This window comes from Hesperophylax consimilis, chromosome 3 (assembly GCF_061612785.1).
Source record: "Hesperophylax consimilis isolate HC1 chromosome 3, BYU_Hcon_1.0, whole genome shotgun sequence".
NCBI lineage: Eukaryota > Metazoa > Arthropoda > Insecta > Trichoptera > Limnephilidae > Hesperophylax > Hesperophylax consimilis.
Genome location: NC_142838.1, coordinates 40,962,433 through 40,988,797, shown reverse-complemented (window position 1 = coordinate 40,988,797; position 26,365 = coordinate 40,962,433). Strand labels below are relative to the sequence as shown.

The 26,365-nt window shown below is 36.6% G+C and overlaps 2 protein-coding genes across 2 annotated transcripts; one reads left to right on the top strand and one right to left on the bottom strand.

Moving 5' to 3' along the window:
• Window positions 1-210: 210 nt before the first annotated feature.
• Window positions 211-3,181, bottom strand: ND-MWFE (NADH dehydrogenase (ubiquinone) MWFE subunit). Its single transcript, XM_089650701.1, has 3 exons — window positions 2,934-3,181; window positions 1,953-2,042; window positions 211-352 (listed from the first exon to the last, which is right to left on the bottom strand). The coding sequence occupies exons 1-3, from the start codon at window positions 3,030-3,032 to the stop codon at window positions 326-328; spliced, it is 216 nt and encodes a 71-aa protein (XP_089506827.1). The 5' UTR covers window positions 3,033-3,181; the 3' UTR covers window positions 211-325.
• TppII (Tripeptidyl-peptidase II) lies at window positions 3,063-25,439 on the top strand. Its single transcript, XM_089650700.1, has 20 exons — window positions 3,063-3,396; window positions 3,518-3,646; window positions 4,881-5,067; window positions 5,420-5,564; window positions 7,211-7,374; window positions 8,124-8,367; window positions 9,089-9,219; window positions 10,376-10,609; window positions 11,857-12,174; window positions 12,580-12,745; window positions 13,564-13,909; window positions 14,480-14,694; window positions 14,862-14,973; window positions 15,805-15,927; window positions 17,165-17,320; window positions 17,983-18,071; window positions 19,755-19,972; window positions 20,530-20,800; window positions 22,723-22,885; window positions 24,083-25,439. The coding sequence occupies exons 1-20, from the start codon at window positions 3,073-3,075 to the stop codon at window positions 24,290-24,292; spliced, it is 3,945 nt and encodes a 1,314-aa protein (XP_089506826.1). The 5' UTR covers window positions 3,063-3,072; the 3' UTR covers window positions 24,293-25,439.
• Window positions 25,440-26,365: the final 926 nt, after the last annotated feature.

Here is a 26,365-nt window from a genome sequence, read left to right as displayed (position 1 = left end):
CGACGTTGCATTCGAATACACATGTATTTTTATATACCTATATGTATTATATAGTTGTCACCTGTACACGGTAAAAACAAGTTTTTTAAAACAGCGCTATCTGTTGAACGTAAAAGCAATCTATCTGCACTCTATCTGCACAGAAACGCGTGGCGGGGTACAGCTAGTATAATAATAATTATTAGAAGGATTAATAGTAAACAAGTGGCAAAAGATGAAGGTTGGTTTATTTTAATAATTTATACAATATTTTTCTACATAGTTCACCATTGGAAATTCAATGTGAATTGCGAGTACATTTTAATTCATCGTAAATAACATTAATTTATTTATCCGGGATGTCTTCCAAGCCCTGAAAAGAAATAAAAAGTTACTTTATTTACGATAAAATCAATGGTTAAGGATAGTAGTAATCATGGAGCTAGCAGAGGAAGGGTGAAAGTAGACTGAATGCTGTAGAAATGTGATCCCTGAGGCATATGTGTGGTAAAACCATGTATGTCCGTGTGAGACATGTGGAGATTCGCAAAGAATGCAAAGCTGATGTAAGCGTAATGAGTTATCGGACGCTCAGATGGTTTGGGCATGTAAAACGGATTAACGAAGTAAGGGTGCAAAGAGAACAGACAACGCAAATGTGAATGATAGAAGAAGTCGGGGACGCCCGAGGATAATATTGAATGATCAAGTGAACCAGACACTTGAGTTGAGCCATGTCCAAGGGGCTCATTTTATTACAATGTTTAAAGTTCGTTTTTTTCATTCACATTTCACGATAGACGACAAAATTGCTCTTTATTCCAATTAAAAGAATGAAGTATATTATACAGAAAGAAGATAAGTTGGAAGATAAATGAAAGAAGATAAAAAAAATCATAACATCAACAAATATCAAAACTTTTTATCTGGGAAGAAATACAGGTATCAGTATCGTTATATCCATAATTGAAATAAAATTAACTCGTAAAAACAAGGGTTTTTTTTTAAACTCTATATATACATCTATTTTAAGGTTCAATGATATTTCATCAAAATGAAAATTCAACACACCTTTAAAGACTGATATTAAAAGTGATGAAAAAAAAACTAGGTTTAATACGTTACCTACGTAACGTATTTAACCTAGTTTTTGTTTCATCATTTTTCATGAATTTATACATATCACTTTTTGGAGGTGTGTTGAATTATCATTTTGATGACATACCCGGTAACCCTATTTTAAAATGTCTTTTAAAACTTAAATTTGCATAATAAAAACTCAAAATGCCGATCGGGGAGGATCGACAATGATTTTGTACATCAACTGCTGTAATGTCATCCAATTTCAGAGATATACTTATATGTCCGCGCGATTGTATGTGATTGCCACCAAAATTATATAAAATGCATTGTCACCGACAACGAATCTATCTGCCGAGTTTCAGCTCGATCGGATTCCGGGAAGTGGGTTAATTTCCGCATCCAAGATTTGGATTCATTCATTATCGACAACGAACGTGAAATTCAAATACATAGATGGATTTAAAAAAAAGGCAGACAACACACTTTTTTCTCTAACACAAGTAAAGCTTATGAAACAGAATGAATAATCTTATTTTACTTTAAATCATAACAAGAACTGAACCACCAGATGTGAACCATTTAAGAAAGATAAACATTCTCGGGTTACGAATAATCTGACATTATTTGAAAAACTCCCACAACCATCATTATGGTGGGAAAATGTTGCTCATGCAATGATGGACGGCTTTGCTAGTAGAGAAATGAACCTACCACACTTGGGTGGGGAAACCGATGCATTTGTTCACTCAGCTACTAACCGGTTGAAGTTACCTCCCATGTTTTATAGCGATTCAACTACCATGTTTGACATGAAAAGTCTGACTGACTTTGCCAATATTTCTACAACACTCTTTCTTTCTGTTTAGTCATAATAATCTGTTAAAACTTACTTTCAAATTATATGCGTTTCCGTTTCCCAGCCTCTCGTCACGCTGATAATTATATCGGTTCCATCTGTCGATCAAGCACCTCTTGTAAGGCTAGAAGCAATACAAAATTACAGTTGGTAAAATATGGAAAATAGGAACACGCTTATTACGCACGTAAAAAACCACTATGCAGTAGTTACAAAGTGTTTTCAAAATAAAAACCACCCGTGATAAATTTTAAACCACACAAGTAATTCACAACAACAACAATACATGGCGCGAAATGATTATAAAGGTATATTGATTAGAGCGTTAAAATTCGTAAGACTGACTGAATGTGACGCGCTCATCAGTGCATTTATATAGTTGCATTACGTAGATATTTCTGGTAGCCGGCTGTAGTGCCTCCAGGAAGCACGTGGTACCTTCTCGCAAGGGCCGACTCGTCTAGTAGGTTCTGTAGTACCTTAGCGCTTGGTACCTGGCACCGCCCAGCTCGAGCAGTGGCAGTGGCATATTTTGAATGCTATGGGCGATACCAATGGCGTGCCACTAAATCATTTTGACAAATACTCAGTACATCACTATTCTAAACATAATATTTATTAGGTGTAAATTTATTGCTCTTCAAATAGATACCCCTCCATAATCCAGTCTAACATCTTGTTTTGTTTTATTTTATTTTATTTCACATCACTACATTTACCTAAGAGGAACCATATACTTGGTTAAATTTCTGTTATCCAATGAATGTATTTTATTTTAACTGCTGTTCTCCCAAATAAATAAACAAATTATTTATTATATTCACCAAGACAGGTACATACGGTGTCAAAAAAATTGAGGTTATCTTCTTATATAATATTCAACTTCATAGAAAATGTACGCTGTCGATTATCACTATCGATTGTGCAAATAAGATGTAGATTGTAGTGAAATTATAAATGAATCTTTAAATGCTTGTGGAAATAATAGTAAATATAATACAACTTAAAAACTTACAGTTCCCAAGAAATGTTTGTGGGCAAAGTATAGCCCGTATCCTGGAAGAGATAGGGCAACCACACAAATGGTGAAACTGGGCAGAATCTCAAACCACATTGTGAGGTTTTATATTTCACCAAGATGGACTGGTAATAATATGTTATCCCAAGTGAAGTCTTCAAAACTTCAAATAATTCACAACACAGAATTAGGAACAGGAAAATCGACCACTTGGAGAGGTTCTTCTTGTCAACGTGAAGTTCGCTATTTTTCCACCAGAGGGTGTTGGGGTGATCAGCTGTGTTTAGCCAAAAATATGGCGGAGGGTGTGATCGAAACCGAGTTCCCTCTCGGGGGTTTAATGCCAAAGAAAATTACCGGGGTAGAATCATTCTTGCAAAAGTACCCCGAATATGATGGCAGAGATGTCACCATCGCTATCTTCGATTCCGGAGTCGATCCGGCCGCTGCGGGCTTACAGGTACGAAAAACGAAAAGTGTAAAAAATGACTTGTCACTCCGCTATTTCTGTGTTTTGATATTATTCTTGGTGAAACAAAGAATTTATGCAAGTAAATTAATGTTGCGTTATTTTTTCTCAGACTACGAGCTTGGGGGATGTTAAAGTGATCGAGAGATTCGATTGCAGCGGATGTGGAGATGTGGATACGAGCACCACTTGTCAATTGAAAGACGGACAGCTGGTTGGAATAACTGGTCGCAAATTGCAGGTAGCGATGCCAATTCATTATGCTACTTTGTTTTACCTTATCTTCACTACATAATTCAACTTTTTCCATTAAAAATGTCCTTCTAACACCTAGTTTTAAACTCGCAAATTTGCGAAATTTATGGACCTGTCAAATTTTTAATATTATTACATTATGCTAAGTCATGGTATTGTGAAGTGTAATATCAGAATGAAATAATCATTATTTATGTCTAAATACAAAAGGTTTGAAGGTTTACCCTCTTACGGTATTTTCTTTAGTCATTGGGTTTACCTATTCCATTTTTCATACAAAATTTAATTAACCAACTATCCCTTCGAGTTTATCTTTTCCATTTGTGAGTCTGCTAAAATTTTCACATATAATATTATTTACGACTTCCCAAAGTACTTTGTGTGATTTTCTAAAAATTGTAATCTTTACCATAAAGCAGAAAATCTGTGTGAACCAACAAAATTTATTGAACGGTGAGTGAAATTTGCACATATTTTTATCCAAAATTTCTAGGTTAACGATACTATTTTCAGCTCGCCGCATTATTTTTTATATTTTTATATTAATTATGCTGAAAGATGACAGGGAGGGAGGTATTTTTTCTTCCATATTTTTCAATTATTGTTCAAGAGTGTTGCATTTGGGCGACACAATATAGTGCGTTACTTTACGTAATGCTGTCAAGTGATTAAATCACCAAAAGGGTACTTTTTAGGTTATGCATATTATATTCTTTCCGTAAAATAAGTTGGGGATGCCCGAGAAAGACACGCACAATAAAGTTAATCAAAGACTTGCATTGGGCCATGTCAAGAGTCAGAATAACAGAAGAGTATTTCTGAGGCGATGTATGAATGCGTATGGAGCAAGGAGCGTGTGCCAAGACAAAGTTGTGTGGCGATCCATCCTCTCTGCATACCTTAGGTGAAACTGCTTGATGTTCTATGTCTGGCTCACCAAATAAGAAAAGGGAAGTGTTGTGTGTTTTAGAAATATGAACTCGGAAAGATCTTTGCAAATTTATTTCATTTGAATAATTACGAAATATGTATTAGAATTTAAGAAATCGGAAAAGAAATCATATCACACTGAGTTCGTCTCTTGGTGTTGCCACGTTTAAGAAATTATTGTGCCTAGTGAATTAAATAATTATTTACGGTAGGTACCGCTACAGTAGTTAGGTAGTCACAACAGTTTGTAATATCTTTTCCTTTTCTACAAGTCCTTTATTGGTTTGCAGGTTCCGACCACATGGCAGAACCCGAGTGGCGAATGGAGGATAGGGGTGGTGCAGCCATACATCCTGTACCCCGACAAGCTGAAGGAGAGGGTCCAGGAGCACCGAAAAGAGTTCCTTTGGGATCCCAAACACAAGACTGCCTTGGCTGCCGCCGCCCGCGAACTGCAAGAGTTTGAAGCTAAGCACAGTAAGAATGGAACCCTTTCAGGTTGCTTTGTTTCAATCTTTGACTCATTTGGTTTACGATCAAATCGATGATCAGTGCAATCAATCAATGGTCCCCGTTGAACACTGCTTTTTCCACTTTCGGTCAAATTATGACCAGCCCGTTAAACAAAATCTTCAAGCTCTTATCCTTGCAAATATTTTGATATGCGCTAGCCAGGAGAATTGAAATTAACGCCATTGTCAAACAAAACTGTTACATATTTAGATAAGAAGAAGATACCAACAAAGCCTTCGGTTCTGTAGAACTTCTTTAACATCTGATGTGATATGTGCTTGTTATCTTATTTACTGTTGTTTTTGTATTTTTCTAGCTACAACTCCATTATCCTACGACAACAAGCTATTTAAAGAAGAGTTGGAAGTGCGTGTGGAAATCTTAACTGCACTAGAAAGTAAATTCAATGATGTTGGGCCGTCTTATGACTGCATACTTTTCCATGATGGTACCGTGTGGAGGTAATTACTATAACATTTATTTTATTTCGTCATACTTGTGATGATAAAGAATTTAATCCGTTGTGTAAGTCGGTTCAACTCGGGAAGTATTTTACCATAAATAATAGAAAAAAGGGAGATTTAACCGCACTGCAGGCACTGAAGTTTTGCCAACATCATTCCCCCGTATTACTGCAAATCGCATCTATGCGCAGCGGCGCTCTGCAACACTCCAAACCTACACACCAAATGCGTAACTTTTATTGGTTGGTCACGCTGATAGTTTGTACAGTTGGGCCGTAGCTCTGCGACAGTCGGCACAATTCCTTGCCATATCTTTCTTTGTTTATAATATATTATTTATAGATTCTAAACTATCTAGAGTTTGACAATCATACATGGTTTAACATTCTATCATGGTTTAACACACGATCATACATGGTTTAACCGCACATACGCCTCAGGGATGTTATTTCAACAGCATTCAGTCTACTTTCATCCTTTCTCTGCCAGTTCCATGCCTCACTTCCGTACATCAGTGTCATCTTTCTCGCTAACTACTGTATAGCAAATATGTAACAGATATGAGCTCAGTTGCAATATTTACTCTCACTAAGTCAACATTGTAATCACACTGTAAATATTATACAGAATTGATAAATTATTGACTGGATTTCGATTGAAATATTGATGTAAATTATAAGGGAAAATATTTAAATACATTCATACGTAATGGAAGACTGATAACCTGAGATGTGTTCATGCGTAGGTACTTGTTGGCTCAACAATTCAAAAGCAATAAGCGTTTAATTTGACAGACTACAAAGGAATCATTATATACAATTTTACAACGAAATTGAAGGAATGTCATAATAATAATGAATATAAATATGCATAATTTAAAAGATCTAAATAATACATAATAAGTACATGGTTAAAGGTTTTTAGTTGTTCCTTCTTAGCCAACTTTATTAGTTATTACTCTCTCTTTCAAACACAATTTCTTTATTACTCTCTCTTTCAAACACAATTTCTTTATTACTCTCTCTTTCAAACACAATTACTTTATTACTCTCTCTTTTAAACACCATTACTTTAGATTTACTTACATTCATCATTAACTCATTCTTCATTCAAATGTGAATCATTATAATATTACCACATATTGAACAGCGCGGCACTTTAAAAAATCAACCTGCTCGGCCTGTAGAAAATCTGTTCATAGGAGCGGAATCCAGAATGCACCTGTGGGCAGATAACTCCTATGGAATATTTAATACAAACATTATTATCTTTCGTAGAGTGAGAGATACGAACCTCCAGAGCCAAAAAATTCATATTCTGTCACTGCGCACCTTCCACCATCATTAACCGTTCATTGTGCCATTCGAGCTTTTATAAAATTTGCCAGAGATGTCACTTTTGAATAGTATTATATTTGTGTGCGTCTCCGAAGAAAGCGAAACACAACAAAAAATATGAAATTATTATTAGATGCATAATTTATTTGCATTACTGCTGTTGCTGTTGAGTAAAAAAACATTTGATGGATTTATGTAAACGGAGATTTAAATTAATTTATTTTTCCTCTAAACTTTGATTGAACCCTCATTGAAAATGACCGTGTACTGCCACTGATCTGTGTGTATGTATTATTCTGCCTTTAGGGCCTGCATCGACACATCGGAAGAGGGCAACCTCTCGGAGGGGGTGTTCCTGGGGGAGTACAGCAAGACGCACGAGCACAGCCACCTCACGGAGCTGGACCAGATGACGGTCAGCATCAACGTGCATAACAACGGCAACCTCATGGAGGTTGTCGGGATGTGCTGTGAGTTTCACTTCATTTCATATTGTAGTTTTTTTAAAATTATTTAACATATTGGATGGTTAAACCTACGACGAAGAATTCGGGGACGCCGAGGAAGACACAGCACGATCGAGAAAATCAAATACATTGATATAGTCGAGTCAGTACGACAGAAGAATATGTATTGTATTGATATGATGTGAATAGAGCAAGTGTAATTTATTTACAGGACAAGTACCTTTAAATACACAGAATAAGCTAGTCTCCCGCTAGCACTATACTCTCATAATATATGTGGGCTTGGCCTATTTCATTTGGTGATATTGTCTTGAAGAATATTACAATGATAAATATTTTGAACAATTCTAAAAATGTTGAGGTCATCAACAAAAATAAGATAAATACATTACAAGATAAACAAGATTGGACCCAGATGTGAACCCTGTGGAACTCCACTTGGTGCATTAATTTTTTTAGCATTTTTTTGACACGATTTTAATAATTTGTTGTCTTCTAGTAGGATAGCTCTTAAACCAGGCTAATATGTTGCCACGTATACCAATATGTTGCCATATATAGCTAAAGCACCTGTTTTATATTTAATATGTTCTTAGGTTGGGTTTGCATGTTACGAGCAAGTAAAAATAAATAGTAAAACTTGACCAATTTAATTTGTCCCACAAATCTACAAAAAATAATAAGTCAAAATAACCCAAAAATAAATTACTATAAAAGTAAGGTTATTCAAGAGTTTCTTATCATCTTAACAGCTAGTCACGGAACTCACGTGGCCTCCATAGCATCTGCATACTTCCCTGACGAGCCACTGAAGAACGGTGTGGCACCGGGAGCCAAGATCGTCTCGCTGACCATCGGGGACAGCCGCCTCGGATCCATGGAGACCGGCACGGCCATCGTCAGAGCGTGCATCAAGGTTATGGAGATGGCTGCCACCAACAAGATCGACGTCATTAACATGAGCTATGGGGAGCACGCTCATTGGTCAAACGCAGGGTGAGAATAATACTACTCTTAATAGTAATACTGTCTTTTTAAAAGGTCATCCAATTTAAAATGTAAATTTTACCCAGTATGGGTATAAAGCTATTTTTACAAAATTGTCTCAAAGATAACAGTGTGCATATTTTGTAAAAATTCTGTCTCATTTCAATAAATTATGACTAAATTAAGAATCTAAAAAATGGTTCACAAAATGGTTAGGAATGGTTAGTTCAACATTAGGTACAATACTCGACTCGACAATAGCGACTCGCTCATGAATGACTCATCGCTACCTCACTAATCCGCCACCCCAAAAACCGAGCATATGCCCAATTGGTGAAAGCGGTGAATTTTAGTGCATACATATAAATTATGTTAGGATAACAAATTATTATAAGCAATAATTACTCGAGTAATTATCGCTTATAATAATTTGAATTTTTACTTACAAGTTCTTATTTTATTTACAAACGGGTCTTTTTTAACTATTGTTCTGTACAATCGCAGATGATATTTCTCTCTAGTTTTCTCTCTAGGAGATGCTAATCAATGTATCAGTGTTTACATAGATATCACATATGGAACTCTCACACATAACGACTTATGTAAGTGTACATTGACAACATACCATCATGTTGAAGTTGATGTAACAGATGGAGTGAAGATATATACTAATATCGCCGGTTGATGTATTTGCTAGCACAAGTATTAAATGTGTTTTTTTGTTAACCAGGCGCCTGGGAGATATAATGAACCAGGTGGTGAACAACTACGGGGTGGCGTGGGTGGTGTCGGCAGGGAACCACGGTCCCGCCCTCAGTACTGTGGGTTCACCACCCGACATATCACAGCCTAACCTCATAGGTAACAAACTTATTTTTATGTTTTATTTCCTCAACTGTTCAAATACAGTAGAACCTAGTTAATTCGAAATCTCAAATTACGCGTTTTTTAGAATCATCGGGGATCGAATTAACGGGGTTCTTCTGTATACTTAATTCACATATGACATAAGTAAATATGTATGTTTTATCTAAAGATAAAACCCTAAGAAACTCTTGGAAGACGTGTACTTCAGGTTGTATCAGCACGTACCCCAAACACGTTAACCAGCGATTCTGAGCATATTTGGAGTAAAACTGTAGATGTCATTTTACTGTCCGATGACATTTTTTTTTTCAATTAAAATATTTTTCTTGAAAAATTCTTGGACACCCGTGGCCACATAGCGCAACACATCATACACATTTCGTCTCATTCCAGTGGCACCGTACAGACGAGACGGAGTGCGTATCACTTGATCTATTGCATTTTTGAAGAAAATTTTTGAAAAATATCATTGAAAAGCAAAACGACTAAACAAAAACGTATATTTTTTACTCTAGAAATGTTTGGAAATCACTGGTTAAAGTCTTTTGTGTTTTATTGCTGATGTACCCTCTATATCCACTCGAGCGATTGGTGTCATAGATATAGATTTATCATTTAATTTAATTTATACCATTCTTCAAAATATTATATATATAAACATGAAGCTGCTTACTGCGGTTTAAAGCCAATTAATTCACCTAGATTTCATCTTTTTCCCACATTTTTAGGTTCCATAAATTTGGCACATAATGGCAAGTGATCGCACGAAGTTTGCAAAACGTTTTTGCATGCCAAATATCGCTCCAACGGGTATGATGCAAAATTGGGTTCTGAAGGATTCTGAATTGTGGACCCGAGGGAAATTATTTAAGAAGTTAATGGAAAAAAAAGTATACATATATAAATATATAATACACAGAATACATTGCTGAAGAATGTCCACTTGACAGGTTAACCGGAAACATTGAATAAAGTGACCCCTGATGCCGTCCTGATGCCTGAATAAACTCAACATCCCATTATGGCATCGTCCACCAACTCTTAGAAGCCTTAGAAAGCAGAAGGAGAAAAACAGTTCTTAGCCATCAATTAACGTGTTTAGTCACTATCAGGACTAAAATCAATGATTATATACTATATATTTTTGCAGGTGTGGGAGCATACGTGTCCCCCGACATGATGTCGTCAGCATACTCCATGCGCAAGCGACTCGCCGGCACCGCCTTCACGTGGAGCTCGCGCGGCCCCTGCGCGGACGGCGCGGCCGGCGTTTGCATTTGCGCGCCTGGTGGGGCCGTCACATCGGTGGCGCACTTTACGTTGCGCGGCACGCAGCTAATGAACGGCACGAGCATGAGCGCTCCGCACGTTGCGGGGGCCGTTGGTGGGTTAACTTTCATTTAATTAATCTTTTTGTTGTTTATTGTCATATTGTTTTTTTTTTAATTGAATTGAACTTGGCATATATGCATTTCTCTGAAATCGTATTGCATTATCCTGTATCTAAATTTCGCTAATAAACAATTAGTTAATTAAGTGTTAATCATAAGTGACCTACCAGGTAAGTATGTCACTGTATATTATCTCCACATACGGTGAGTAATATCATAGATCATTGTAGAAATGTATTATGTATTTGTACAGCGCTCTTAAGGTGATTTTGCACAAAAACAGCGCTGTACAAATCATCCAAATATTATTATTATTACAGTTAATTTACGAAATAAATGTCAGTCCTAATCTGATCGGCATTTGGCGAGGTTGTTAGAGTTTTGGATTTCAATTCCTGAATAGGAAGGTCGAGTGTGACAATCTTATAGCTAATTTCTGGCAAAAAAAGCTCTAGTACCACTATTGAACAAGTCAAAACATTTTGCTTTTCATATGAACAGGGTATCTTAGTATATTTTCTTGCTGTCTGTCAAAATGTACATACATAAAAATTACTCTTGTGTTATCAACTTCAATCATCGTCGGCCTTATGCCTTTCTTCCGTAGTGAAATGCATGTATCCATCCAATACTCAATGATTCAAGTATCTTGGCAGCAACCGCCGTACATTTGCACAGAGTTGCACAATGGCACACTTTACCGACATTATTTAAAACTCGTCGGCGATGAAAGTCTTCCACGACCAGCCGGGCGAGGTTGTTCCAACATGCGTCGTCTAAACATTAAACTTGACGTCACTTGTGTCAGACATTTTGTAACAATGCTTGTGCTTTAGATCAATCTAGTAACAAAACAGTCAACGAAGGATATAAAAATGACAGCTATAGCAATTGTTTAGAAGTGAGAATTCAACAATGATTGGTGGCAGCGTGATTTCAGTAGCGACATATACGGACTCTGCAAGACAAGTTGTTTGTGACGTGAGATTATCGGAAACTTGCATATCTCTTTGGAAGAAAGGCCTTACAACAGTTAGAGAGTCTTGCCTTCATGAAATGCCTCTAATCCATCCGGATGCCTAAACTTAGGCCTTCCAATACTCCTTTGTCTTGCAAGTGAAATAAGTCGGCGCGTCTTCGGTGGTCAGCTTTCTTCTCATATTATGTATATAAATTATTTTAAATCTTTGCAATGTGTTTCTTTCTTTTATCCTATGTAATGCATTACCTTTATTTCCAGGTATCCTCTTATCCGGAATGAAAAAGAATAATCTCCAATACTCCCCATACAGCGTCAAGCGCTCCCTGGAGACTTCCGCCACTCATCTGCCGGACGTAGAACCCTTCGCCCAGGGTTGTGGGCTGCTCAATGTTGAAAGCGCGTACAAGGTGCTGAGCGAGAACTCCGAGGCAGTTGAGAGGGACGTTTGGTTCTCCGTGTCCTGTGGGACCAACAATAACAAAGGAGTCCACCTGAGAGGGAAGATGCAGGACAAGCCGAGAGACATCAACGTCACCGTGGAACCTTTCTTTGCTAGAGATTTTGAGAATCCTGAAGGTATTTTTGTTTTTTGAATCCAACTCTTTTTAAAATTTTATTTTCATTTCGATCGAGATTCGAGAGAATCATTTTAACAACTGTAAAGCTGTTTATTTGAAGCAATATAAACTCTTGGATGGTGAGCTCTGCCCTCTGAAATTTTCACAGCTTTGTCTGTTTATAATTTTCAGGTCAATGCAAATATCGAAATCTCCAGAGCTTACAAAATAACAGCTGATAAGAGCCTCCCAAAGAAAAAAAGGTTAACAGTATTAATGGAATAGAAAAATGGTTCGGTGGTCAAATTATTGCTAACGTTATCTCTCCCGTTCAGCAGTGGTTCTGAGTTTGAATCCCCGTTGCACCAATTTTCTTCTTTCTTTTCTGTTTCCATAGTTAATTAATTATTGTTTAATTTTGCAGGCATTTTGCAGAACCCTCTAAAGATAAACTTTAACCTGAAGCTGACCCTGGCTTGCGACGCCCCTTGGGTGAAGCTCCCTACCTACCTGGACATGATGAACATGGCGCGCTCCTTTCCCATTAGGATAGAGCCCGAAGCCTTACCGCCTGGTGCTCACTTTACAAGGTTAATTTCATTTAACGCATTAATGGCCTTCCACACAAGCCACCAAACTCTTGTAAAATAATTTAAAAATCTAATATCTAAGGCCCTCCTTCCACAGGGATTTGCAAGTATCCGATACTCTATGATTCAAGTTTCTTGCCCACTACCGCCATATCTGCTCGGAGGTTCATACAGCACACATTTCCGAAATTTTGTATTGTTGGTGACCCCGGTCTCCGCGATCAGTTGGTCAAAGTCGTTATTACTCACGTCGTCGAGACATTAAACATGGCGGAGCAATTAATGAATATGATAGCTAGCAAAACTGACTTGCTCTCTTTTCAAAAGTTATTCTTAGGGAGATGCTAATACAAATCTTGCGGCTTAAAGGGTCCAGAGACAGTCAGTGTCAATTATTGTCAATGTGCATTGTGACAATAATTGACACTGACATATTTAGCCCCAGTTGCTTTGTTGACGTTTGCGGAAACATTACCTAAAGTGTGCAAATACAGCTATAATCTTTTTATTTATTTTCCATATTTTTGGACAATAATGATATAATGCAATTAATAAGTAAATAAATCTCGTTCCGCGATGAAACTGGGTGATCATTCCGCTGCATCAATAGCACTTTTCTATGGAGTATGCGCTCAGTCAAAGTACACATCGTTCCCCCTATCAATGGGAAATCTCAATTGCCAATCGCATCAATTGCATCAGTAAATGATCAATCAGCAATAGTCAGTCACATCAATGATGTAAATCGGCGTTAATGTCGTTTCTGGAGCCCTTTAGAGTTTCTTTTAAAAAATCGTTCTGTTGTTTTCTCATTACAGTATTAAGGCGTACGACACCAAATGCATTACCAAAGGTCCTGTCTTCCAAGTGCCCATCACCGTGATCCAACCGCAGCAGCTCACGAGCGTGGGATCTGGTGGGCCGGGCTTCTCGGAGGCCAACTGCCCCTTCAAGCCGGGCACCATCCGGCGCCACTTTGTCATTGTGCCCGAGGGTGCCAGCTGGGCCGTGCTGAGGCTGAGCTGCGCGGACAAGGACAAGAGCGGCAGGTTCCTGATCCACTGCATGCAGTCCCTGCCCCGGATGAGCTGTAAATCTAACGAGTTTCAAAAGATGACGAGTGTCACGTCGCAGACAGATACCCTACTGCCTTTCCAAGTCCAGGTGTGTAACATTTAATTTGTAAATTATCACACGAGAATGATCTTGGGCAATCCGGTGGCAGAAGAACTTTCCGTTTTGCCGCGAAGGTTGACACTTGCCATTGAATAAAATGTATTACTAGTTTTTCGTCCCGTCAGTAGATAGTTTTGTTTAAAAAGCATCTATTTTCGGTTCAGACCTAACTTTTCATTTGTAGGTAATAAATCTTGAATTCTTATTTTATTTATAATACTTTGAACCATTACAACCTTCAAACGACATACAATAAAGAATCACACAAGAAGTGCCTTGTGGGTGTGGTACAAATATTTGCCTGATCGATGCTTATATGTATTTCCAATACAAACTGTGTTTATTATATCCGAATGGGATGGGGATCTACAATGTCAGGCGAGTGAAAGTGAGACGGAGCGCCGGTTTCTTGTTTTTTAAAAATTTGTTTCCATTAAATTTGTATGGAAGGCACTACTCCTCTTATTCTTTATTCTATGGTTTGGGATCTATTGCATTTCACCCCTTAATTTAAATAATATAGTCAACAATTTTTTCAATCGATATTTCAATTTCCAGAGTAACATCGTGCTGGAAGTGGCCGTGGCCAAGTTCTGGGCGAACATCGGCGACCTATCGCTAAACTACTCGCTGGAATTCCACGGCATCCGGCCAGACAGCCCGCAGGTGGTCATGCACGGCGCGCAGGGCCTGCACTGCGTCCTGCTGCGCTCTCTCTGCCAGGAGGAGTGCCAACCTCAGGCCACCCTCAAGAACACGGTGCAGGTCATCAGGTACTTCCATAAGCCATTCAATATATCCAACTATTCTCTATCAACTACTCGCTGGAGTTTAGAGAAAGGGCTGCAAATATTAGTGTCGAACTCAGCCTGTCCGTTTGTTAGTTGCCTTGTTATTTTTAATTTTTTAATAATTTGTATAATGTTATATTTTATTTCAGACCTTCTGAATCCAAACTAGTTCCACTGACGGACAGAGATGTCCTCCCTCCCGGCAAGCAGATTTATGAAATTAATAATACATACAACTTTCACATAGCCAAAGCAACTGAGGTAACATCCCCCACATGCATACTTTCTATTTTTATGTTATTCACTCGAGCGATTTTTTGCATATTATGGCAAGTTTGTAAAAACATTTTGAGCGATCGCTTGCTATAATGTGCCAAATTTATAGAACCTTAAAATATGGGAGACATGAGGAAATCTAGATGCATTCATTGGATTTAAATTTTGAGAAATGATATTAATTAAATAATATGGTAAATGTTATATATACAACCAATCGCTAGAGTGGTTATTTACTAAACCATCAATTATACTAATTTCAGTTATGTGTTCAATGTACTCGGATTTGATTTGAATTTAGGTGTCATTTTCAAAATTGAAAGGAACTGATTGTGTGAAGAATTTCGACGAGCGATAATCTACCTGTTATGATTTAAGATCTATTGCCAAAATCGTGATTTATTTTTGGGTTACTATGCCGCTTCCTCCTTAGCCAATGTATTAGATATGAAATGTTGACTAAAGGAGTAGGAAAAGCAACCTGGCATAGTAGCCCAAATATAAATTATGTTGATAAAGTACCTACATAAATGTAATATAATATTTTAAACAGTAATATATTATTATGATTTTCAAAATTGGAACTGATTTGTTAAGAATTCAGACTAGCCCTTGATTTTTTATGGCCCTTTGCTAGTATACGTAAATTCCGAAAGTGTGTCCGTCCCTCTGTTACCAAAAGCCACCAAGAGCAATCAAAACATATTAAAAAATCGAGACGAGAAAAAATTTTCCCAAACTTTTGAATGTTTTTCAGCATTTTTTTTTTTTGCAGTATCTGTTTTTTTTTTACAATGGAGATGTATTTATTTTCAGATAACGCCCAATGTATCGCTTTTAAGTGATATGCTCTACGAGTCTGAATTTGAGTCCCAATTGTGGATGTTATTTGACAATAATAAACAGCACATTGCTTCTGGAGACGCTTATCCTAATAAGGTTAGTCATCATTTTTCTTCATACTTTGTTTTATTTACAGAACTACTAGTAATATCTTTAATATATAAATAACTAGTTGACGGGTACCCGGTGTTGCTCCACTTTTCTCTACTTTCTATAAATATAATATGCATGTATTATATACATAAACCTTCCGGAAGAAATTCTCCAAATGATAGTGAAAACTTTATCAAAATCCGTTGCGTATTTTAGAAGAACTAAGCTCACAAACAGACAGACACAAATAGCGACTTTATTTTATTCTTTTTAGAGATAACTAAAATCTATGTACAGGACTGTTAAGAGTATTGATGCATAATCCGTACTTATTAGAATCCAAGATTTTTCCCACAGTAATAGTAGGAATAAACAATAATGTCTTTTATTTTTTAACATCCTGGAGTGATTTTCCTATACTTACACAGTTTTATTTATTTTGAATATAATTTTCCTCAGTGCCTATGTCATCTTTGGGGATGCCATGTGGAGGGCCTTTTTAAGGAAATAAAAGTTCTGTGAAGGAAATAGATATGAGGGGTGGGTAGGAATGTAGTGGGTGTAGGGTGATGGGTCGATAGTGTTTCCCGATCCAACCTGCCACACAGACGGGCAGACGCATCATAAACGCATAAAAAACCTCGCCCCACGAACCCAGGCTGTTATACACACATGCTAAGTCACCAAATGTAGCAAACCACTCGGGGTGAAGAATGGCAGAGGTGTTGGTTATCCAATAAATGGTTCCTGGGGCAGCAGTACCCATACCCGCCCCCCAAGCTGAAAATATTATGTGCATACGGTATTCATGGTAAATGATTTATTATAAGGTATTCTGTGGAATGTATCCCTATTATTAAAGTATAGCTAAATCACTACTTTGATTAATCTTTATAACGAATTGGTGTACATTATGAATACCAAAAATATGTAAACTACTAAAAAAATTTTTTTTTCAATAGAAATGTATGAACGCGTAAAGGAAACAACTTTTAAAAAATAGTATTATAGCTAAGATTATCTGAGACAGTTTCACTTGATTAAATTTTTTGTTTTCTTATAAAATTATTTAGAAAATAAATAAAAACCAGTTTTGTGCTTGAAATCGAACGTTTCTTGAATCCGTTTGTCAAGCGATGTTAATGCCTATTACCTACAATATAAGGTATACCAAGAATATACACATTTTTGGCTTGTAGCTTCCTCTTAACACTAATGGTTTGTTCATGCATTCTTACAGTATTCAGTGAAAGTAGAGAAGGGTGACTACGTATTGAGACTGAACATTCGCCACGACCGGAAAGAAATCTTAGAAAAATTGAATGAGGTCCCCTTGCTGCTCAGTCAGAAGCTGGCACAGCCCCTCAACCTGGATATCTATGTCACACAGTCACAGGTATTATACTACACTCATTATCACAATATGACATCATTTATTAATTGTTTAGGGCCTATTTCTGGAAACATCTGCAGAAGGATGATTGTAAACTGAATTAAAAAAGAAATGATTTAAAAGTATTAACTGCTAGAGATCAGTTGTAGGTTTTTTGTAGCCAGATTGGTTGGCGACTAACTTGTCGTTGCATCTTAAAAATCTGTTAAAATAATAAAAAATATATTTTTTTAGAATAGTATCTAGTGAGGTTATGAAAGCATTCTAGTTTTGACATTTCGAAAATTCAACAATGATTTGTGGCGACACGGGTCTCTGGTGATTTGAATAGTGACGTGCATGAACTGTGCACGACAAGTTGTTTGCGACGTGAGTACACAACATTAGTATCGGATACTTGCATATCTCTGTGGACAAAGAGCCTAACTCTAATAAATAGTTAACTCTTATCTCTCGCTAGGAGTTAATGATCAATTTGTACACATATAATAGTTAGCTCTTATCTCCGGCTAGGAGTTAATGATCAATTTGTACATATATAATAGTTAGCTCTTATCTCCGGCTAGGAGTTAATGATCAATTTGTACATATATAATGGTTAGCTCTTATCCCCGCTTCAATGTATATTTATAGTGAAATAAAATATTGTATTTGTGATATTCCAGGCACTAACGGGAGGAAAAAAAATGGTCGGAGGATGCATTCCAGCGGGTTTCACGTTACCCATTTACCTGGCGCAATTGCCTAATGATAAGTAAGTTAATATAATATAATGTGTTCATAGAAAATTTTATATTCACTTCGCTTAAGGGAATATGATAGGCAATTGGTGTGATTTGATGGAAAACAGCTATGAAACACCTCTGAAATTACCTTTCGAATGCCATTCCTAGATATTCATTGATATGTTTTATTACCAAATAATGGACTATTGTTTATCACTCTGCTGAGTTTTTTTTTGTAATTAATGTAGACATTCGACCATAATTAATAAAACCCACATTTACAACTTTGATCTATGGTTTATATTTAGTAATGATTGTAGACTATATTTTTCATTTAAAATATCTAGATACTACACACATCTGTGGAATTGCTGTATCTTTTTATTGTCATGATATATGTTGTTTTAAATAATTGAATAAATACATCGTTCGGTACCAAGATTTCAACGGTAGTTCCGCCATTTCTTCGATTTCTTCATTCCGTTATAGAAGCCGGCGGCTTACGATGTGGGACTATGTTGTTAGATAATGGGTTTCCACGGAATCGAACCGCGTAGGGAAATGTAATATACAATATTCAAGAATACCGGGCTAGCTCAAGCAGGTTCCGTGTTCTTAGTTCGTTTGTATTAAGAGAGAACAGCCGCCTCCTAGAAGTGGATAGAACAAAGGGGTTTCTTGGAAATAAAACACTCTTATTATGGTGCTTTTTAATGGTCAACGCCCCCAAGGGGTTACCATATGAAAATATTTAAATATACAAAGTACTTGATTTTAAGAAAATATTGCCGGGTTGAATGTTTTAATTGTAAGAAAGTTCATTTCATAACAATGCGCAGTTTGATTTTTGGCCTCTATAAATGTAAAATTTCATATAAAGTGGAGGTAATAGATTGGAAAGAGCATGTCGACCCACTTAAATCTTTGCAATCGTCTAACAAGGCTAGAAAATAATTGGTTTCACAAAACATCTATAAATAAGCAAAGCTATGATACAGTAATGTACTTTGACAGTTATTCCAACTCACGTGTAAGGGGATGAATACATTTGCAAACTGAAACGCGAATCGTACCACAAATTACGGGAAAGGAATGAATCAACTGCAAGCGGCGTTTCCTACCATTTGCAGTTGCTTTGTTTCTTTCCCATGAGTTCAGGTTCAGTTCAACAGTTCGACTCGCGGATGTATACGTAGCATAACGTTCCACCTGCGGGTGTGTTCACGTAACTGTGCATTTAGAATGTTTCACACGGCCATCTTGTTCTGTTATTTAACATGTTATAGGTATGAAAAATTCAGTGTTTCTTTAAATGTTACTTTAGACATTTTTCGTGCTTTATAAACTATTTTCGCTTACGCCAATTAATTTTAATCGTTTTTAAATATTAGCGCACTTCCTCTAACATTTCTATTTATATATCTCCTTTTCAAACCATCTCCTTCTTCTTTTTGAACGCTTGCTACGGAGCCTTAATCCATCTCTTCCATGAGTAACTTTCAGCTATCCTTAAAACTCTACTTGAATTTTTAGTTGCATTTTACAAATAATAATGTGGTGATATATGTACATTATTTCCTCACCGAAATAAATACATCAAAATGAATGAACCCTTTAAAATAATTATCTGGATCTTCAATGCTGGTCGGTGTTTAATTTTCACGCTGTTGTTCTTTCGCATTTCAATAGAGTTTTCAATGTCTGTCCATCAGAATTGGAAAGAATTTGTCCGTAGGTCAGTACATGACGGGCACCGTGTCCTTTGCCAAGGATGAGCTGGGGAAGAAGGTGGACACGTACGTGCTCAAGTACATCCTGCCCGAGCTGCCCAAGAAGGCCAGCAACGGCGTTAAGGACAAGGACAGGACCAAGTTCGAAGAGTATTCTGAAGCTCTGCGGGATCTGAAGACAAATTGGCTCGGCAAATTGGGTAAATATTCTCAAAATGATTATAATACCTAACATCTTTCTTCCCATATTTGAGATGACACTTTTTAAGACCCCGCATTATTAAATCCCTTTCAGCAGCCCCTTTCTTATTCGCCTCACGTCACCCAACCAACGACCTACTTGGTCGAGTGGTTCGACTATGAATCTAGAGGTTACGGGTTTGAATTCTGATCTGTGCAAACAAATCTGATTTCATTAACATGTGTTATTACATAAATATATTAATAAAATTATGAAATCAGATTTATTTACTTTATTTAAAAATTCCAGCGTGCGATAGTAAATTTTTAATAAATAATGACATCACAAAGTGATAAGCTTTCAGAAGAAATTTTCTTTGAAAAAAAAAAAAAAAGTAAATTTTATTTTATTAATTGATTTTATTTCACAATTTACTCCTTTAATATAATATATAGTATGTTTGCGGTACGTTCCAGAGTTGTAGATACTCTCAGTATTGCCCTGGTGAAATATCAACATTCAGAATCGAAACATTGCTTGAAATTTTATTTACCCAAAATGTCTTCAATTTTTCAGAAGGCGAACCGGCGCAGACCCTATACGACGACCTGGTGAAGTCGTACCCCAGCCACCTGGGCTGCCACACGGCCTTCATGCAGAGCCTGGACGCCGGCGCGGACCTGCGCAAGCTGCCTGCGCCCGGCGCTGTGCCGGACACCACTGCCGCTGCCTGCAACAAGCTCATCGCCGTCGCTGAGCTGGTCATCGCCGCCATCGACCAGGAGAAGCTGCTCACGTACTTTGGCGTCAAGAACGACATAAGGCCGGATGCGGCCAAAATAAAGATGTAACTATGCAAAATTTATTTAAATATGTATGTAATTAATTATGTTTTTGGCATGTGTGAGGAATGAATGTCTGACTTGCTTTAATTCAGAGGGTAGTTTATTATAATGTGTTCCTATATTAAATTATGACTAAGCAAACATGGTGAAGAGATACTTGTCCATGTCTAGAGTCGAAATGTAATGTACTTTGATAACAGGCTCTAGGATGTTTTCGCTAGTGCCATGGAACCTCGGATAAGTTCCATGTGTCCACCTATAACTGAGGATTTTTTTCTGAATTGATTCCAGCATATTTTATGTATTTATTTATTTTTCGGAATAACTTTATTGAGTAAAACCTCAAATTGTAATATTTTTAATTATTGAAGACAATATTAGCGATTTCTAAACGAAAATCTGAAACAGAAAAATCAGAAAAGGATACGGTCACATCTAGGACTCGAACCCAGGACCCTTGTCTTTCCGGGACACCGCTCTATCAACTGAGCTAATGGGACCCTATCCCCCTCGGTCACTTTTAACTGTATCATACTTCGAATAAGAACTTCCAACATTGTCTTCATTTTTTCACCGCACATTTTTTATTGGCAACTATCTTTATGTATGATCGCAAGATACAACCCGAACTAAATTCAATCTAGACAGCGTCTTTTTAGATAAACCTATCTTATTTTTTTTATTTTTTATGTGCGACATCTATTGACTTTTCTGCAAGTCTAGAATGAATATTTATTTTTCGGAATAACTTTATTGAGTAAAACCTCAAATTGTAATATTTTTAATTATTGAAGACAATATTAGCGATTTCTAAACGAAAATCTGAAACAGAAAAATCAGAAAAGGATACGGTCACATCTAGGACTCGAACCCAGGATCCCGTTAGCTCAGTTGGTAAAGCGGTGTCCCGGAAAGACAAGGGTCCTGGGTTCGTGTCGTAGATGTGACCGTATCCTTTTCTGATTTTTCTGTTTCAGATTTTCGTTTAGAAATCGCTAATATTGTCTTCAATAATTTATGTATTTAGTTTGATGCGGAGTCCATACACCACTAGTGTAATCCAGCTTACTTCTTACAATGCCATTGAATTATGTAATAAGAACTCCAGTCCCTTTTCTTAATTTTTTTTATCAATCTTGTAACTTAATTACCAGAGTTTTTTTTTTTTACAAATGTTTTAATTTTTCCCGTCTATCAAAATTGCACCAGATCTACGGACGTGACCTGTGACATCACCAGTCGTCTCAAAAAGCCTACTTTTTTTTTCAACCGGTGCTGTGTTTTGTATGAGAGTTGAGACGTTTTTTATTCTTAAAATTACCCGCTTTCAACATTGAAGACCATTAGGTAAAATGTTAACATCTTGTCACTAATGTTATTGTATTGAACCATAGTGCAAAAATACATCCATGACCACACCTGATAAACAGTTTACCGGTGTTTAAAAACCTGCATTATTACGAAAGAAAAATACATTGTAGACCATAGATATTTTACTTGCGTAGATTGGTTGTGATGTTAGAATCACCAGATTCAGTCGTACCAACCAAACGGCGTGTTTTAGTATGATGGTGTTTTATTATTTTTTAACACGTTGACTGCCAACTACATACAAGATAACTCATAGATTGCGTTCTTTACAAGTAAGCACACTACGAGTTATCTCTATAATACTTGCCATATTTGCTAAAATACGATAAAATTCGTGGTATATCAGTGCTTCTGGGAAGAGAACAAAAAATCAATGCTGGCTTACAGAACAGAAAATATAATTATAAAAAATTAGAACTTGGCGCGTGGCGGTATACAGCTAGTTGTAGGGTAAATTAATAATAGAGTTAACACGGGCATGTGCCTAGCTTGGTGGTCTAAACATTCCTAATAACTGTAATAACCATTTTTTTTTTAAATTATTTGTTTTTAGTCAACAAGAGAAACAGCGTGGCTACTTGCTGGAGGCTCTGAAGAAGAAGGGAATAGCGCTTTGCAGACTTTATCTGTTATCAGATGATACTAAACCATCAATAGACCAGATCAAGCAGGTTGCTTCTGACATCATGAAGTTTTCTGATTTGAATGACACAAAGGTAACGCTTATACTTTATTTTTGTGTATTTTAGTGCTCATCATCAGATATTGCTACCGCGATTAATCCCAATACATCGTTACATTTTTGCGTACTAAAAGCTACTCCATTCCCCACGCTCACATCTTTACTATAACCATGTTATAAATTTTACACAACTTTTTACAATACATGGCTGTTCATCAGTTGTGTAAATTTAAAAATAAGTTTATTAGTAAGGCTGTGTTTAGCGTAAATAATTATTAATGTAAAAACAAGACATTTAAATTATCGAAGAAAGCATACACTTTGTTTCTTGACTTTATACAAATGGAAAAAGTTCCTTGTTTTAAACCATTTATTTGAGTTATACAGGTTGACCGGTTTAATAAATAAACCCTTAAATTTAAATTATAAGTTTATATATTTTATATACACGGTGTCCGGAAACTCGTAGTACAAGCGGGAAACTGGAGAATCTACACCACATGGGGAACCCAAAAAAACATAAAGTTTTTTGATTTGAGCATTTTCAAAAAAAAAAAAAAACCAAAAAAAAATATTTTTCGGCTATTTTAGGGTTAAAGTTTTTTCTGGTGTTTAGGGTTGAATAACAGATGTTTTAACCCTGCAGAGCAGAAATATTTTATGATTACACCGGGTTAAATGAAGGGTGATTTCAAAATAATGCTTCAAATCCGAGTTTCTTCATTTGTTTTACTTTCAAATAGTTTTAATTAGTTGGGTACTTTGATCTTCAGTAATAATTTATAAGAATTTGATTAAACAAAAAAAAAAAAAAAAAAATCAACTTCAAACTCGATTTACTCGATAACGAAAGCTCAAATAAAAAAAAAAAAAACTACAAAATCGACTCCAAATGTGATGTAGATTCACCAGTTTCCCGCTTGTACTACGAGTTTCCGGACACCCTGTATAAATACGTCGATCTGTATACATAACTCAAATAAAGTGGTTTAAAACAAATAAATTTGTTCATTTATACAAGACATTTAATTATGTATTGATAATTTCATATTTAAATCAATAATAGTAAACTTGTTAAACATGCAAACTTTTTTTACAGTAATTTTAGCCATAGTTTATAGTTTTTCTGATCATCTCATTTATTTCTAAGGGCATTTTTAAGTATTGACTTTTGCCTGAACAGGGACAATATGAACTTGTTGTAACCACCGATTGTGTGTGTATTTTTCAGGTCCTGCATTTTGCCCTCTGGCACGCGATAGTCCTGGAGCATTGGGGACGCTCCGTCAAGTTCCTGAACAAGATAGGCGAGGAGCGTTGCACGGCTGACATCGATGACCGACTGGTCAAGCTCTACACTGCTCTGGACTGGCAGCACGCCGCCTCCTTCACCACCGCTGCCCTCCCCGTCAAGTACCCGCCCGCTTACAGACTTTTTTAGTCTTGCATGCGCCCCCGGCTTATCATCAAGCCTCGTCGCTTACCCGTGATGATTGCTGAACGTGTAGTGGTGATTTTACAATATATTAGAATGTTTTATTTCCAGCTTATGACGTTGACCGGGCGATCAGTGATGTGATGTGACATGTTTTTCAGAACAATAAATCTTTTCATTTTTCCATTTGTGACTTTAACATTCAATATTTTAGTAATTTAATAATTTCACCAACCATAGTCAGTGGTAGATTCTCTCAATGATAGGTCACTCTTCACAATCGAAACAATGCTTAAAATGGTATTAGCCAAGTTCTGTTACCTGATTGTCTGTATCTTTCAAAAGTCCGTGCCGCCGGTTTAGCCACGTCACAAACCCGTATTAACCCTTCCTTCACGGTGTTAAAAATGTCCTCATGCACCGGTGCTGTACACTCTGATGCTGCATGATCCCGTTTTATGTTTATTAGCTGGCCTTCTGAACTCCTTTAGTTTTGTTCTGATGCCCCTGATGTTCTGGTAGTAGATGAGGCGTTTTTTGGTTGAACATTGACAATTTTAGGTGAGTTGTTAATATATTTTATGGTTAAATTATTTATACAATATTTACCGAGTAATTTATGTAATAATTCCATCCGATAATAAATGTATTGCAGAGGAATATGTACCTAAAATATGAACTCTGTGTTTAGCACATTTACAAAAATATTTTAGTAATTAGAGACAATATTCACTCAGTTGACGGCACCGAGCACAACTTACTGGTTTGTTGACCCGAAAGATACAGAGTAGGCCTCCTGAATGTTCATGTAACCTTTCTTTGCTTCACGTCCACTTCTTCAGGACTCTTCTCCTCACAACATACCCCAGTTATATAAGTGTGAATTAGTATTATTTCGTGTAAAAAAAGCAGGACCTTAGTGATGAAGTTTCTCAATTTATCCATTGAAAAATACTTGTGAAATGATTGTAAAACTACCAATTGAAAGTTTTTTTTTTCGGAAAAGTTGTAAAAATCGGAAAGTCACGGCAAGTCACTGATCATTACTAATTATTAGCTGAAAATGTTACGGCACCCTCCTGGTATTGATAATAATATAGACTACACAAGGTAAAAAAAAATTACTTTGCAAGTAAACGTTTGTACAGTGCGTAATGTAGCAGTAAGTAATGTATTGTACAAACATTCAAAATTCACTTGCGTGAACTGTGAGGTTTTTTTTTTAACTTTGAATATTATGCATGAGATGAAGGCACTCGTTTTTCTTACATAAAAATTTATCAAACAGCGAAATCGTTTGTAAAACTTGATGTAAAGTGCGGGAAGGCACACATTTCACATATTTGATGCATTTACAATATTAATTAAGTATCAATAAAACACATATGTTATACTTACTGCTATTCCGCACCCTCATCAATAATATAGATTAGTAATTTATTGCAGATGTTAAAGTACTATTTATGTATAAGGACAAAGTTTTATAAAAACACACTCACTTAACCCTAGATAACTAAACTGTTTTCATTGTTTCATTGTAACTACACTTTCGTCGAGTGGACTACGCAATAAAAAACTAGAAATAAATCAAAAATATTTTATTAAGATAGGAACTTGTTACATGGCACAAAAGTAAGGTTTATAATCAACAAATTAATATCAAAATATCAGTTTACACAGTGACCACACATGTCAACATTATGTGGACCACAAATAGCCTTTCTACATCTGGTGCAGCGGTGTTTGGTCATCCTCCGGGCCTTGGATGGACACAGGTAGCTAATTTTATGCACGTTTGACGTAGATAGAACCGGAGCTTCTATTGTAGAAGATTTGCCAACATTAACAATAAATATAAGAATATATGTACCTTAACAATAAAATTGTTGTTGTAACTAAACTTTCGTCTAGCGGACGACGAGATGGTCATAGGGCACGTCCTAGTATGCGTGTGGCCGCAATCGCATCACGTGCTGCACTGTTTACTCAAATTAGGAAGGTAATGAAAGAGTCAAGGTTGGGGAGTGGGGGGAAGTAGGTGATTTCGAATTTCGCCGAGTAGCGCGTCGTCGCCTCGAT